This window comes from Haliotis rufescens, unplaced genomic scaffold (assembly GCF_023055435.1).
Source record: "Haliotis rufescens isolate VD_foot unplaced genomic scaffold, xgHalRufe1.0.p SCAF_22, whole genome shotgun sequence".
Lineage (NCBI taxonomy): Eukaryota > Metazoa > Mollusca > Gastropoda > Lepetellida > Haliotidae > Haliotis > Haliotis rufescens.
The window spans coordinates 3,899,559-3,917,643 of record NW_025963913.1 but is presented as its reverse complement, the minus strand read 5'-3'; the positions used below and the strand labels follow the sequence as shown (position 1 = coordinate 3,917,643).

The window sequence follows — 18,085 nt, the reverse complement described above, 5'->3', positions numbered from 1 at the left end:
ACTGGATCCTACACTACTTCAACGAACCAAGCTGTTACATCCAGACCATGTACTGGATCCTACACCACTTCAACGAACCAAGCTGTTACATCCAGATCATGTACTGGATCCTACACTACTTCAACGAACCAAGCTGTTACATCCAGACCATGTACTGGATCCTACACTACTTCAGTGAACCAAGCTGTTACATCCAGATCATGTACTGGATCCTACACTACTTCAACGAACCAAGCTGTTACATCCAGACCATGTACTGGATCCTACACTACTTCAGTGAACCAAGCTGTAGACACCCAGACCATGTACTGGATCCTACACTACTTCAGTGAACCAAGCTGTAGACACCCAGACCATGTACTGGCTCCTTCACCACATCAGTGAACCAAGCTGTAGACACCCAGATCATGTACTGGATCCTACACTACTTCAACGAACCAAGCTGTTACATCCAGACCATGTACTGGATCCTACACTACTTCAACGAACCAAGCTGTTACATCCAGATCATGTACTGGATCCTACACTACTTCAACGAACCAAGCTGTTACATCCAGACCATGTACTGGATCCTACACTACTTCAGTGAACCAAGCTGTAGACACCCAGACCATGTGCTGGATCCTACACTACTTCAGTGAACCAAGCTGTAGACAGCCAGATCATGTACTGGATCCTACACTACTTCAGCGAACCAAGCTGTAGACAGCCAGACCATATTATACTGGATCCTACACTACTTCAGTGAACCAAGCTGTAGACACCCAGACCATGTACTGGATCCTACACTACTTCAGTGAACCAAGCTGTAGACAGCCAGACCATGTACTTGATCCTTCACCACATCAGTGAACGAAGCTGTAGACACCCAGACCATGTACTGGCTCCTTCACCACATCAGTGAACCAAGCTGTAGACACCCAGATCATGTACTGGCTCCTTCACCACATCAGTGAACCAAGCTGTAGACAGCCAGACCATGTACTGGATCCTTCACCACATCAGTGAACCAAGCTGTAGACACCCAGATCATGTACTGGATCCTACACTACTTCAATGAACGAAGCTGTAGACAGCCAGACCATGTACTGGATCCTTCACCACATCAGTGAACCAAGCTGTAGACACCCAGATCATGTACTGGATCCTACACTACTTCAGTGAACGAAGCTGTAGACAGCCAGACCATGTACTGGATCCTTCACCACATCAGTGAACCAGGCTATAGACACCCAGATCATGTACTGGATCCTACACTACTTCAGTGAACCAAGCTGTAGACAGCCAGACCATATTATACTGGATCCTTCACTACTTCAGTAAACCAAGCTGTAGACAGCCAGACCATGTACTGGATCCTACACTACTTCAGAGAACCAAGCTGTAGACAGCCAGACAGGTCACGTCATAAGTGACAGATATGAAGCCGGGACAGCTTCTTGATTAAATTTCATTAAGCTACTTTGAATCTCTTTGTCTTTTTTTTGCTTTATATGAATATATATTATCACTTAAAATTATTAACCTTATCACATTCACACATAGTTACAAATTCCTTGTATAAGAGTGCCAATGGCACAGGTAAAATTGAATGGTAAGGTCAAATTAATATCCAGTGCATGAAGGCCACACTTGGAAATCACATACCCTTTAACAGGGTGAACTTTTGACCTTGCGTATTATATGAAGCATTTGATAAATGTACTTTTATAGAACTGAACTGAACAACTACTAGACAAAGTTGAGAATATAATTTTTTTATGTTAAGTTTACACGACATACGTCACAAAGCTCTGACATTCATACAGTTTCACAATCAAATGAACTTACACAAAGTGAAAGTCAATACCTAAATGAACATCTGGTATGCACAGTATAATTCACCAAATAAATGTGGGGTTTCAGAAAATCTCAATGAAATGAAGGGAAATATTTTCTTACTCATAACCGCTTTTTATCCTGCTCATGGTGGTCATTGACCTGTATTCACTCAGATAATGCATTCTGTATCCTTTAGTAGCCCAATCATTATTGTCTAAACACCCAGGCAATGCCGGGGACCCATTCTGAAGTAAGATGGACAGTGTAAGGCCACAACCTTGTTCAAGGTTACAACATGGCAGAGACAATTGTTCTTCAGTGCCGTGCACACTCCAAGGCAAAGGCTTTACCAACATGGGTATCAAATTGTTACTGTAATCTACTCTGTTCAATCAAGCAGAGCTTCACAAACTTTGATGACACTTGAACTCGGTAATCCCATTGGGATTTCAGGTTAGAATAGGTCCACAGAAACCTATGCTGGTCGTAAGCGGTGACCAAATGCATTGGGTGATCAGGCATGGAGACTTGGTTGTAGAGCAGGGACAATACACAACCTGAGATCTGATACGCATCATGATACCTTGCACAAGATATGAAACGCATCATGATACTTGCATGTGCTCTTGTCTGTCGTGCGTGCACCTTCTTTTTCATAGACAGGATGGTCAAATACCTGGCACACTGACGATTTTCAGTTGACAGTGTCAATCATGGCACAATTGATGAAAACATTTACATTTTCACTACTAATTAGTGTTTGGTGCAACAGTTATAAAGCAAATATTTAAGGTAAGAATCTATATTTGTTACTTCTAATCCTAGTATAATTAATTGACATCTTAATATTTTCAGTCAATCTGTCAAATAAATAGCCATATTTTTTAGGCATTTTGTAAATTGCATACATGAATCACATTTTACACATTGACTGTAAGATATAAATTTTCCCTCAAACTTTCAAAAGTATTAGCATATCCCTAGGAGAACATACGTAAGACTGGCCCACTGTTGCGGTGCTAGCCTGACCTACATAGTGTATACTGTACATATCAGCCCTCACTAATCACCACACATGACTCAGTCACAACAGGCCATGAAGCCCTGGCTACCACAGTGAACACTGCTTTATGCTGCTATCTGGCGTTATCACTCCTGCATTGACCGTTATCAACCCGGGTGATATACCCATGGATCTGGATCAAGTCATTGGTCAGCACTGGTCAACTATGGCCGTGTAGATAACCCACAAGGACCACTAAAACCATGTATAGGACTTGAGGCATTAAATGATAGCATGCAAGAATTCAAACAATCTGAAGATAACTTAATGACTGAGGGTTTGATGAAAGTCTAAAGGTATGCAAATATCATTTGTGACTCAGGATTCAAAGAAATGACACCTTGTTTGTTTGTGAAAATACAACAAATAGAAAGTGCTTTTGTGTTACTATGGTAGTGATAACAAGTTTAGTCTTTATATTCCCTTTTAGTACCCCAACCATTTTTTCTATATAGCATCATCAAAGCTTTAGACTTTATATATTGGGATACATGTTATAAACAGTCCATGCCAAAAGCGTTTGAGTCTACAAGTTCAAACTTGCCATTTAGCATCAGTTTTAGTACATTTTAGTGTTAGCAAATAATGGTATTTTATGAGCTGATCTTACTAGACCAAAGAGAATTTTACTAGACTCAGGCATCAGACTAGTGGTTAAAGTCCAACTATGAGAGGCTTCATGGAGACCATAACAAGATGGTTGAACATTATGAACAAGTCTTTGATAGGCAGTTAGAAGTAATTGGAAGAACACGAGGACTTTACACACAAGAAGAGGCGAGAAGTAGCCCTGAAAAATCATTACAAAGAATAAAGAATTTGTCATCCATAAAATGTGCCATGTACTCAAACAAAACATTTTGAGCAAAGACCACCAGACCAAAAAAATGCATAAATATTTTAAAATAATTGAAGTCTAAGTTGCCAAACAAACTGAGATGTTACTGTAGGCTGGTTAGTCTAGAAACCGTGTTGGTCATTGTCTCCCATTGTGCTATATATATATATGTGTTGGTCATTGTCTCCCATTGTGCTATATATATATATATATGTTGGTCATTGTCTCCCATTGTGCTATATATATATATGTTGGTCATTGTCTCCCATTGTGCTATATATATATATGTTGGTCATTGTCTCCCATTGTGCTATATATATATATGTTGGTCATTGTCTCCCATTGTGCTATATATATATATGTTGGTCATTGTCTCCAATTGTGCTGTATATTTGTTCTGTCAACAGATACTGAAAACTACACGCCACAGACGACTGTTTAGTGACAAAAACATCAATGTTATGGATGTCAATTACATGAAATTGATTACCCCGTGTGTTCCAGTGAATGCATCACAATGGCTACTCTGAAAGCTCTTTGATCGCCCATTGATTCAACTCAAACAATAACTGACATGGCCTTATAAATGATAAACAAATATTGTTGCAGACAAAACAGCATTTTCATAATCATATCATCTAGTCAACATAGACAAACTTTGTTCAGTTGTAGAGAATACAAAGTACACCAGCTACTTGGATTCCACTAGCAGTGCTACATGTGAGAAATGTACTTCACACCTAGTTAGCACTTTTTTGAGATCACTCAATTGATCATCATTTCTAAAGATTAATCTTGTTCCAAAGGGTTATGGGAGCGTGCCATGGGGCCGACCTGGGTAGGATCAAGAGATCTACAGTCACAAGGCCGACCTGTGGCAAGCCTTGGATGCTGGTACTCACTAGCTTGGTGTTTTGGGGGCAGGGGGCATTTCACAGCGTGAAAAAGGTTCTGATAATGACTGAAGTTTTCATTTAATAAGCATAGGGAAGTGTTCACGTTCTGACATGAAAACAAAGAGGGGTAAGGGGCATAAATGTAAGTAAGAAATGTTACTCTCTACTTGCAACATGGCAAATAAGACTTATCCCATGTTTTCATGGATACATGTTCAAATCTAACAAGATACAAGCCTGGTAGTCATGGGAAAGTAGGAAGAAAACGTGTCCTGCAAGACTGTCCACAACCAGTGACATCATCACCAAGGTTCGCAGTGCACACAATCATTATTGTGAAAGGGAAGAAATAAAGGTATTTATATTAGAAAATTGTGTTTAATTAATTGTGTTGATACATGCGATAACATAATTAATCATGTACTATGATTACTAATTATGAGTTACTAAAGAGAAGAGGTCAACAAGTTGCGAGATGGAGTGTGGACCGAAGAGAAAGCAGTCATGGTCTCGGCCATGCCAACATTCCACTCCAAGAAGTTCACGGTCTACCGATCCAGAAAGAATGTGTTTCCACAATTACTTAAAACTAGACAGGACTTAGAACTACCAGACCAGCTCCACAAGACAGAAGGTGGTGATGATGTTTTGCTAATAGATGACGGCGGCAACAACAAAATACAAGGATTCGCAACAGACAACCTTTGTCGTTTCTGCAACACTAGTGTAATTTATGGTGATGGAACTTGCTACGTAACACCCCTGCTGTTCTACCGACTGTATTCCATATACACATTTGTGGTCAGACTTTCCTCTCGTGGACTTCTTCCTTCCCGACAAGAAGCAAACTCTGTGTTCTGTTTACTTCAAGATGCTGCTCCTGCCAGAGGATTACTGTTTTCGCCCCAAAGCTTCCTGGTATGAATCTAATTCAACTGGACATGCAGTTATTGTCTTACGAGCAAATAGAGATTATGGAGTTTGTTTCGATATTGTAAATATATAATAAGAATCTTCCAGTTTGTTAACTTCCTGAGATCAGCAGAAGATCAGCAGAAGATCAGCAGAAGAAGAACGAGACATAACTGCTCTAATAAGAGGCTGGAGGCAAGAGACCCCTGAAGAAGCGAAAGTACAAGCAACTTGAGACTAGATTCCAGCAGTTGAAGGTGAGGTCTCACGACTTCATCTTGGCTGATTTAGAACAGTATTCAAGGCATCCAGCCCAAAGTACATGTGTATATTTCAATATTAATTTATAAATACACAATGCCATTTTAGAAAGTGTTCTATGTAAAAAATGCTATATTTGGGATAACACTTTCTCAGTAAGGTAGAGATGCTAGTACTTTTGGGGGGTTGAGTCCCATCCTGGATTCGAACCCACACTGCCAGTGTGAAGCACCTAAATATCCAGCTCACAAAGTCAGTGATCTAACCCACTCAGCCACTGAGGCTTCCACAACCTGTAGTCTAGATCACATACTTTGTGTAACCCTGAACTGGGTCTTAACCCCCAAAAAGTAGACTTGACGACGTGGTAGACTTGACGACGCGGTAGACATGACGACGTGGCAGACATGGCGACGCAGTTGACATGATGACGCAGTGGACATGATGACGCGGTAGATATGACGACGCAGTATAATGGGACTAAGCAATTCCCTCATACAAAAGTCACATGGACCAGCCTATTTTATTTACTGATCTCACAAAAGAGTCTGGATAAGGTTTTACCATCAAATCGGCACTCTGTTAATTTGGCGAAGTCACCATTCAAAACATATTGTTAATTGCCATTTATCATTGTAAAACATGAGCACAAGACTGAAAGTAAATTTAATTTTGCATGCCGAAACGTCTGATGAATTTCCAGGTCACAGTATATTACTTTTGACAAAATTATGATTTAAGGAACGATATGTTTTGGCAACAACAAATTTTATGTCTAATCTAGAGATATTGGACCAGAGGGCACTGGATGAATTTTCATTCCCTTGGTCATTTCTTAGCAACGTTTATAAAGTCAGCTCAGTATTTGAAATTGTCAGCAGGGTGGGTTTGTAAAAGAAATGCTTCTTAATAAATGTTATCCTTTGCTGTGAAGAGTTCATCAGCAAAATCATGGTCTAACATAGATGCTGTACCGCTGGAGGATGAATGAAAATGCAGGTTTCAATCAATACTCATTACTACATGTTACTTTTCACATTTCATTTCTAACTGAAGTACCTTTCATGTGGCATATACCAAATGGACATACAAGTCACTGTTTGCTAAGTAAATAAAGAACTGCGAATTGACGTGATATTTGAGAACTTTTAACGGGTGGAGGTCAGATCAGAGGAACGCCAGACCACCTATAACCTGACTAGTTGTGTGGAATGTATCACCAGCCCTACACAATGCTACAGCACACAGCTAGCATTGAACACTCACAAACAAACATGTTACTTGATACACAAATATATTCCATGAATCAGACAGCTGTCTTGGTCTAAGTGTTGGGTCTTATAAACCACAATGGTGTACCGAAACAATAAGACATGCAGTTGTCTGTAGTAATGGCACACCATCACAATGAGGCTGCCCCAAGTGGCATGAGTATTCTACACGTCCCTGCTAGTGCTCCATGCTTGATGAGGATCAGACAGCTTAATGAGGACCTGCGGTTTACGCAATGTGTGACCGTCATGGCCGACATTGTGGATCATATCACATGCTGGTTTATTGTTGCCCAGACACCATTATGAACAGGTCACCGTGATATTGCTGGAATACTTTTAGTACGAATTCATTGTCCCTTTGGAAAAAAGTTGTTATTTTTTAATTATCATCAACCAAAACCTGCAGGCATATTCCAGGCATGAGCTAATTTTTAGAAATACAAGTTTTATATAAAAAGAAATTAATGAAATTCCATAGAAAAAAAATCTGATTTTCTTCTAATTTCAAACTGGTAAAAACAAAATATATCCTATGAATGTCCCAAGGACCCAACTAAACAAATCACAACTGTGACGATTGAAACCTATTGATGCATGATCCCTACTCTCTAGGCTCTATTGTTGTGTTCCGATTTAATGATTCAATCTCTAGAGGCAAAGCGGTGGTCCTTAACGACCACAATCGATCTAGCCTCATAATAGGCGAGAGACGTTTCAGACATGATCACTTCTTCCCGTCCTGCTTGCACAATCTGCCAGTTGTGTGATGACATGTCCCCTTGGGGCTGCACATGTGTGAATGACACCAGCAATGTTGTGTTAACAAATCCATAGCCTCAGGCTAATGAGCAATGCTCAGTGCTATACAAACAATGAAGCTGTGTATTCTATCAGAAAACAATAAATGATATTAATACACCAACCTTGGGGACAAGCACATGCTTAATTGGTACATGAAGATAGGAAAGTGAGATTTAACAATAATTGGTGTGATGGCTGGTAATAATCGACCAAATCGTATCACAATAACCTGTTTGATTACACAACACAAGGTTAAGACAAACCACATTTTTTAGGAACCATGAGGAATACAAATGACAGCGTTAGAAACTAACAGTTTTTGTCCACTAGCCCTTATTATAACATATAACAAAACCCTTAATAATGGCTAATGTTTACTAGTCCTTATGGTACCTAAGTATTGGGCAGTTTGGCAAGGAATACAGGGTTAGTGCCAATTTCTAACGCTGCAAATGATTTCATAAGTGAATGTTTGTTTGTTTGTTTGTTTGTTGTTTGACGCCACACTCTGCAATATTCCAGCTGTATGATGGCGGTCTGTATATAATAAAGTCTGGACCCATAAGTGAGTGAGTATGTTGTTTTATGCGTCAGTCAGTAACATACCATAGCGGCCTGTATATAGTCTGGGCCAAAATGGTGGTTGATGGCAGGAGCAACAATCCACGCCTTGGGGGCACGACGACACACAATCAGCCAAGTGACAACTGTAGCCACCTAATCCTCACTGGTCAGATGTTAGACCTGTGAAGATTCTGGGTTAGAATAGGTCTTCAGCAACCCATGCTTGCTGTAAAAGGCGACTATGCTTGTCGTAAAAGGTGACTAACTGGATCGGGTGGTCAGGCTCGCTGACTTGGTTGATGCATGTCATCGATCCACATTGAGCGGATCGATGCTCATGATGTCAATCACTGGATTGTCTGGTCCAGACACAATTATTTACAGACCGCCGTCATATGGCTGGAATATTGCTGAGTGCGGCATTAAACAACAAACAAACAAAAACAAAATGGTCAGATGTTACACAAGCATGAAGGGATTAGTCTGCCTGGGAACCAGCATGGGGAAATACTGATTTTATCAGGATCCGTTAATTGTAAAACAAAAGTGACAGTATTCTAGTCGCCTCTTGCGACAAGAATGGTCGCATTTTACGGCAAGCATGTGTTGCTGAAGACCTATTCTACCCTAGATCTTCATGGTTAGTCTCTTGGGTTGTGTCCCTGACAATCTTGTGCGCAGCTGAGCTACTAGGATCATTACCTCTGGGAAACATTGAGAACCATGCGAGATTTACTCCGCAAACACTGTGCAGGTTCATACGCCAGGGTTGTTATGTCATCAAGCTCTACTCACCGAGGCTATTGACGACGGGATCAGTGGTATTGATTACCCATATATCAATCACCTACTGAGAACAGACTTCTGTCAAACATTGCATTGAGCAATAGGTGCATATTGACGACCGAGGCACTAAACTCTTATCCTTTCAGTGTGTCGAAAAGAGATTTGGAGGGGCCATTTTATTGCAGTTTTTTTGTACTTTTAAAATGTCTAGATAGACTTTAAAATGAGAAATGTTTTTTGTATTGCATGATACCCCACCTGACCTCACCCCGGGCTCAATGCTGAGAGTGTTCCCCTTCATCAGGGCTGTGGGCCTTGTGACAGACAGGACATACACTGGGAACATAGTTGATATACAAAATTAACACAGCCTCCACACAGCTTCACTAAATCACTTGTGGCCTTCAAAACAGTTCCCGATGGCATTGTCAAACTACCCAAGTGTGGTCCTGGTCAATTAATAAATAATCGTGGTTAATTTTTATCCTCCAATGACTCGCAGTGAAAGGATAGGCTCAACATAGTAACACAGAAATACACACTGACATGTTTGGTTTGTTTGTTGTTTAACGCCGCACTCAGAAATATTCAAGCTATATGACGGCGGTCTGTAAATAATTGAGTCTTGACCAGACAATCCATTGATTGACATCATGAGCATGGATCCACGCAATTAGGATCATGACATGCATCAACTAAGTCAGCAAGCCTGACCACCCTGTTCCCAACCAACCAACCATTGCAGTATATGAGGCAGCCATGAACTGAGACATGTAAACAGCAAAAATGCATTAAAGAGGCAAATTTAAACAAATATATCTGATAACTTTCACCCCCCGTAAGGATCCGGGTTGGTCTTCAACACCCATGTTTGTCTAAAGAAGTGACTAACAAGTGTGGGTGGTCAAGCTCTCTGACTTGGTTGATGCATGTCATCGCATCCAAATTGCATCAATTGATGCGCATGCTGTCAATCATTGGATTCTCTGGTCCAGACTCGATCATTTACAGACCGCCCTCATAAAGATAGAATATCATAACAATTTCTCAAAGTTTCCTCATTTCTTAAGCCTTTGGGCAAAAAACCTCTATTATGACATCCCTCCCTCGACATAAGGACAGAACAAGTTGTTTGTCCCAGTCAACAGGAGTCATGCCATATCATGCGCAGCTACAACTTCCAACTGAAACTGCTTGTGGCCAAGTGGACTTATCTGTTTCCCAGTTTCACCTTGGGTTATTAATGTCTTTCAGGTCAAGGAGTACTCAATCCCCAAGTCTGGAGAGAAACCAAACACTGAGGCCCCGTGACACTTGTGTCGGACCTGGATATGGGGCCTAAATATCAATCACTGGTATATCAGTGCAGCGCTCACGTTTATTGACTCAGAGATCACAACCACACAAACAATTATCACATTCTTACTAACATACCACAAAAACTTTGAACCAGTGTTAAGGTTACGTATAGGATAAAGAAATTTAACGCATACACACCTTCAACACTGACTAACGATACAGGAAAAAGAGGAACATAATATCCCCATAAAATAACACAAAAAATGTAGGTAATACTCATGAGCTGAGCAGATCTGAACCAGTACATGCTTGTGGCAGGAGGTGAATCAATGGTAATTGGTTGTCTTGGGACCGACCATTTGTTATTCTCTGTGTGTGTGAGTGTGTGAAAGGGGGGGGGGGGGACCTGGGATAATATCAGCTCACAAATATTATCCCCAAAGATTATTAAACAAAATAATAATGCTTCAGACTGTTGAAAAACAAAGAAATTGCCTGCCACAAACATTACATTGTTGCAAGGTGTTTTTCTTAAAAACAATTCAGGTTCATAGTTTTAGATATAAAATAGCTGGTTTTGTAGCTAAATCTGAAAAAATATCTAATCTTGATACTAGATACTAGGCAACCCGGGCAAGAATATCAAATGGTTGGTCCCTCACAATGTGTGACCTTGCTGATTGTGTGTCTGCCTTTGCTTTGGCTATCAACCACTGGGTGGCTGGTCAGGACTGGAATATTTATCCTTCTGATAAAACTATATTGTATTATATATATTACAGTATGAAACAGCATTCACTCACTCAAAAGCCTGGTCAGTAATAATTTCAGATTATATGCCAAAGAGGTCAAGCTATCTCTTCAGAGAACTGCAAACCTCCCCTTGTACCAAAACTCACAGTCGCACGTGTCGTAAGCAAGCGACATGTTGATGCTGAAGGGTCATGTTGTCATGAGTAGGACAGATATGTACCTCACGTACGTTTCAGTATACAGAGAAGTACCCTTGCCAAAATCAGAATACAGAACAGTACCCGGTACCCCATACGGCAGACGAGTCCATATTCCTCAACCCTAAACCCCAAACGGTCATGTTGCAGTTCCGGTTCGCTTGATTATGTTTGTTTGTTTGTTGTTTAACGCCGCACTCAGAAATATTCCAGTCTGGACCAGACAATCCAGTGATTGACAACATCAGCATCGATCCACGCAATTGGGATCAATGATATGCATCAACCAAGTCAGCGAGCCTGACCACCCGATCCCGTTAGTCGCCTCTTACGACAAGCATAGTCGCCTTTTACAGCAAGCATAGGTGCATACGTCACTGTGTGTATGTGTATTTTTTATCTAGCAGGCTGGAATGCATTTCATACAACAGTATGAGAGTTCCAATCCAGAAACTGAAGAAAATCTTCCATGTTCAGAGTTAAGGAACAGATGAAGCGCACTGCGGAATGAACTTGTCCTAGGGCACCCTTCTGTGCTCTGATTTTGGCTAGGGTACATTTCTGTACACAGGAACGTACCTGGGGTACATATGTTCTCATGACATAGGTAACACTGCAACTACACAATAACCATTTCTAGACAGACAGCTGCGAAAATATAATATGGAGAGGAAGCAGAAAGAACACAGTTTCAATAATCCTTTAAATTTTTAAGATGAATCAACTGCAAACAGAATTTTTCCTGACTGGTAAGATTAACTATTTAGCACTGAATATTGTCCACCAAAAAGGATTTAAGGCAAAAGGTTGATAAATAATGATATTATCAGATTATCATGTTCCAGGTGAACTAAAACCGGTTTCCAGTCAGACAATGGCACTGAGTTGCACTGAAATGTGGAGGTGTGTGAACACACGATCATTCCAGGAAGATGAATAATTGATTGTGAAATCCATTAAACTACCTTCAGGCACAGCACCATTGGTCAAAACAATTCTGCACTTACACTCAGGAATTTTTTTGATTAATGATGAAAGAGGCATGATGGACAAATGTTCAACCATTGGCAACAAGCTGAACCCATGTCACAGTGCTTCAGACTGCCATGAGGTCAAGGTCACGGACACGACCCTTCACTTCTGAGCCACATAGGCCCTTTCACACTATATATCTGCTGTCATGGGCAATGGTCACTTGGCCTATAAGTATTCCCATCAGGCCAAATCTCTCATGGCATTGGTATTAATATGATTCACATGCTGTCCTAATTCAGCACTGACTAACGCAATCATGTGCAGGCACTTATCTAGTAGGGCTGGGGCAGGTAACTCAGGTACTTGGGTCGGGTGGGTCCTGAGTAGGACCTGGGTACCCACACGACTACCCGGACCCGTGGTTAGCCACGTGATATATTGTTTAATGGTGAAAATATCTAGAACTCTATGGTTACACTAGAAGTAACTCATGTTTGCATTTCCTTCTGATGTTCATTTTTCCCTACCCACCAATCAGGAATCAAAATACATAAATCTGTAAAGCAAAATTTTTAAAAAGTAGGGGTTGATGATGGAAATTATGAAATAAGCTACTGTGTTTTTAATGTCGAGCTAGGTAACCTGTTGACATAACTGGAACCAAACTTGCTACATAAGGTTACAAATGTTAATAACAGCTGTTTCAATTAGCGGTGGTTATTATAATTTGAAACCTCTGACTGACCAATCATGATTGAAAATCATTCACATAACTTACATGTGCCATTCTCTGGGCCTGTATTTAACTGGGAATTGAGATATCTTTAATGAATTAAGGCTATCCGTGGATCAGCATGAGAAAAATTAAGTGTTTATATTTTCAACACAATTTGCCAATCATACAATCACAAGATTAACATGGGAGTTTATGTGTTTGCTGAATGCAATTAAAAGCTGTGTTTCCATGCTCGGCAAGCAATCACACTTGAGCCTGATGGTATCTCCATCTGTTGTACCTCCAGGCAGGGCAGCAGTCACACAAGGCACTGAGCTTTCACATCATTAAAAGTCATTTGAGAAGTGGTCATGGCAATTCCTACATTGAATGTAGTGGTCATGGCAATTCCTACATTGAATGTAGTGGTCTTGGCAATTCCTACATTGAATGTAGTGGTCATGGCAATTCCTACATTGAATGTAGTGGTCATGGCAATTCCTACATTGAATGTAGTGGTCATGGCAATTCCTACATTGAATATAGTGGTCATGGCAATTCCTACATTGAATGGAACTGTTAAACAACATGAACTGGTGTCTGTATTACACAAGAAACAAACATCTTTCTTCTCTTCTTGTAATATTTATGGTGTGTGAATACAAATTCATGAAATATTTTTCTAAATTAATAATTTATTGTCACAGAATTTGTATTATTTATTAAGATTATCGTGATTCATATGGACAATCAAATGTCAGAAAGTCCAATATTAAGCATGAAATGGTTCCACCAAGATCATATTTAGCATTGAATTTATTAATGACAGTTCTAGCTAGGTAATTTTGTCTTCATACACACATTGAAACAAGTGCAAAGGTGAGCGTGAGTGTGGCTCACTAATAATAATAGTGTGTCAGTGGTTACAAATTAAATAGCTAGGATAGGGTTAGGGTTTGAAAAATTCATAAAAAAATGGAAAATTAAAAAAAACATTTTTTTTCTTTTGACTGCACCCCTCCATATGACACAGATTATATGTACTAAGTTTGAGATGAATCCACTGAATAGTTTAAGAGAAATCGTGCGGACAAAGTTTTCGGACAGACGGACGGACAGAACCTTGGTTTAACTATGTACCCCCGACATTTTGTTGGAGATTTATTGTTAATCGATATATCGATACATCATGATACTTTTTAGTCATAACAGTGACACCTCTATTTCTCTTCTCCATGTAACACTTCACAAGCATTAGGAGTGTCATCTCAGCTTGACACAACTGATGGTCTGCACCTTCAATCAGGTCTTTTCTGGAACATGTCAAGGGCAGGTAACTATGGCAACTATATTTAAATTCTATGGCATAGTGATATTTTGTGAAGACTAATCCTTAACCCTCATCCTTCAATTTTATTCAAGCTGCCATCCTTAATGTCGGTTGTGGTACAATATATGTTTCTTTCAGCAAGTTTGTACTAACATTATGATGTGAGATTACCAGGATTTGCCCCCACAGTGTATAGCGAACTCAGTGGTAGTGTGATGAGCTAGGTGCAACACAAACCACTGCACTCTACAGCAGGCTTGGCTTTAATTAAAGCAACAAAGCTGGGAAAACAACTGACCATTTTCAACACAATCCCCAGCAATGAGAACAAACAGGCACAATGGTATAAGACCTGTCCTAAGGCTATCTATAACTTTACAGACAGCAAATGTCTATGCGCAAGCTAGGGAGAGCTAATATATTTCCCTGGGTATGACAATATCACAAATCAGTGATCTGCTCTAGCTGTTACAGACAAACACAAACCTTTGTTGAGGTCATGAAACAGTTAATCTAGAAAAAGACGGACACTTGCAGAAACACGATCATTAATGCGCACAGACGTATATCGGGTTGAGGGCCATTGTGATGACATATACGATTGAAATAACGACACTGCTCAACAAATCACAACACTTTAACACCAAGGCAATGCCATAATCATAAAAGCTCTCATATTTTCCTATCACATCATCATAAGTAAAATCCAAAAAGACCACTTTAAAGTTTAAGTTTGTCATGACATATGCTAACAGAAAATCATGTAAAAAACCATGTTAAGCGAAGAACTTGTCATCTGATTAAGTGTTCTGCCATGCATGGATGGCCCTGTAGAACACTAACACATCCATCCATGGGGATAACAATGTCCCTTCCTATAGATGCAACACATGCATAGCCACTTGTATGTGACAGTCCTTACAGTCTTCCAGCATGTCCATTTAAGTCTTATGTTAATACACACCACCAGTCATTGATGGATTAGGTCTGTTATAAGTGGGTGCAGGCCACTCACACTGTGTCAGAAACATACATACCTCCGTAACACACCTATTCAATCATGAAAGTTCTGTTGTATGGAATAAAGATTAATAAGTCTGATATCTTACCTATCTTTTCATCCATTCTTGCAGCGGTATTTTATTTCCAATGTTGGACTCAAAGCCCATGCAAGTCAACAAAATGGGGGGAGTCACTAACTGCTGGCTGTCATTCATCAAGCATGGTTATGAACGGCGGGTAACTTAGGCATGCCTCTACCCCGTTCTTTGGGTAGGCCACCGACTGTAAACATAACGGCCCGCTAAGGACCGGATCTGATCACACCAAGATCAATAGGCTTAACGTTGCTAATGCCGTCATGCAAACGCCGGAGCTCCCCAATATAAGATTTATAGCACTGCTCGGTATACATCCTTCACATAAAGCCATAGCTACGTGGGAGAGAGAGAGCAGCTAACTAAATCCACAGGACCCTTGGATGTTCCACCCGGGAACTGTTCACATACTCCCAGCCATGTTGAAATCTGATATAGCATTGTGCTACTATGGCTTGAATATCCTTAACTACGGATATGATGGAACTGTTGCTAGGTGACAGAAACAAGTGAGAGGAATATATTGATTAAAATGTTCCTTTTCACTTTTTAGTATTAGTTTATTAATGAAGGTGACATATTGTGGTCTGATGTGACTTCTTAAAGTGTTATAGAGGTACTGGTTGAATTTACAAATACTAATTTATATAACTCTTAACAGAGAATTTAAAAATTTGAATAGGCGGTTACAAATTGTTATTTGACAATGAAAATATCAGAGTTGATTTTCCTTTTAACATACTCCAAATAGCACGAGTTTGTCTAATAGTACCAAAGAAAGTGTATTTCTCATGTGTATAAAAGGATTAACTGTCAGTATTCAGCACAATATCTGTGCAGATCTTTCACAAGTACCCACATCTGTTGACAGAAAAAATCTACTTCCACTTCTATTTTTCACACACTAAATTTCATGTTTCTGTCCAGTTTATGCCTAAAGTCAGTTTGAATAGGCAATTTACAACAAGATATGAGGTACAAGCATGCTAGGTCTGTATGGTGTTCTAGAGAGATTGACATCATTTGGTGTAACTGACATCGCCACACCCACAACAGGCCACTGTTTGCCTGGCTAGCATGCAAAGGAGGCTATAAAACCAAGCGGAATGTTTGCCTGGCTGTTCCTTAAACAGTCGGGGGAATGGGAGACATACCACTTCACTTGGTATTATATTCCATAGATTGTGAAACTGAGAGATCGAAGTCCTATTTTGTAAGCATATAAGTTTGAGCTATGTAAACAAATGTACTTCACATACAAGTCAGTCCCAGATATAATCCATCATATTTGTCTAGTAATATACCTCAATTTCCAAAGGTTAGAAGGCAGTAAAAACAAACAATTAACTAGACGTACAGTAGGCATACAACAGTTCACTAGACTAACAGTAGGCATAAAACAGTTCACTAGACATTCAGTAGGCATACAACAGTTCACTAGACAAACAGCAGGCATACAACAGTTCACTGGACTATCAGTAGGCATACAACAGTTCACTGGACTATCAGTAGGCATACAACAGTTCACTGGACTATCAGTAGAAATACAACAGTTCACTTGACTATCAGTAGGCATACAACAGTTCACTTGACTATCAGTAGGCATACAACAGTTCACTGGACTATCAGTAGAAATACAACAGTTCACTAGACTATCAGTAGGCATACAACAGTTCACTGGATTATCAGTAGAAATACAACAGTTCACTGGACTATCAGTAGAAATACAACAGTTCACTGGATTATCAGTAGAAACAGAAACAATAATCTATTTTAATGAAATTAGGGCAACCAATTTGTGTCAGGATAAATGCACTGGATATTCTTGGATAACCAAAATCTTGCCAAAACTGCATCCTGAGGGACCCTGACGATTGGTCGGATTGAACACGTTGACAAATGGTCAAGCGATCATTCGTTTTCAATATCTGTTTGCATTTATCTGATACGATATTTGACTGAAAATGATATGAGTAGATTGAGAATAATGTTATTATCATAGACCCATGTACCCTACGAAACCTAGGGATACAGGGGTCAATATAAAAACTACTTTGTGTGTGTACAGCTGCGTATGCCTGTGGATTAATGAAGTTTATCTTTAACTTATATCATTAACTGACAATACAATCAACTGATCATGATTTTAAATTAATTTAATTTGGATCAGTGATATGGGGAGATTAGAATTGTCATTGCTGATAATATTTCCAAGACGCAATGAATAATGTTAGGATGTGAAAGCCTTCTTGCTTGTTTATGTGTCATTAATGTAAGTATAACAGAAATAAAGACATCATTGTTATTTTATGGCCAAAGTCTCTGTTTTGTTAATAAGGAGGCAATTTTGTAAAGCCTTAAAAATTGATCAGTACAAAATTACTCTTGTTTCCGGTGAAATCATATCTCTTCCTTTACACACCTATTGACCATGTTTCAATTCAGATGATTATTGATAAGATATGCATATGAATTGAAAACTTTGGAGTGTCAGCAACAATTC

General features: G+C 39.7%; 1 protein-coding gene across 1 annotated transcript in view; it reads right to left on the bottom strand.

The window, feature by feature from the left end:
- The window catches only part of LOC124136325, a 104,723-nt gene extending 88,968 nt beyond the window's left edge, over positions 1 to 15,755 (bottom strand). Inside the window, exon 1 of the mRNA XM_046502225.2 lies at positions 15,595 to 15,755. Coding sequence (XP_046358181.2) covers positions 15,595 to 15,610 — 16 coding nt within the window. The 5' untranslated portion in view covers positions 15,611 to 15,755. The remainder of the gene's footprint in view (positions 1 to 15,594) is intronic.
- Positions 15,756 to 18,085: the final 2,330 nt, after the last annotated feature.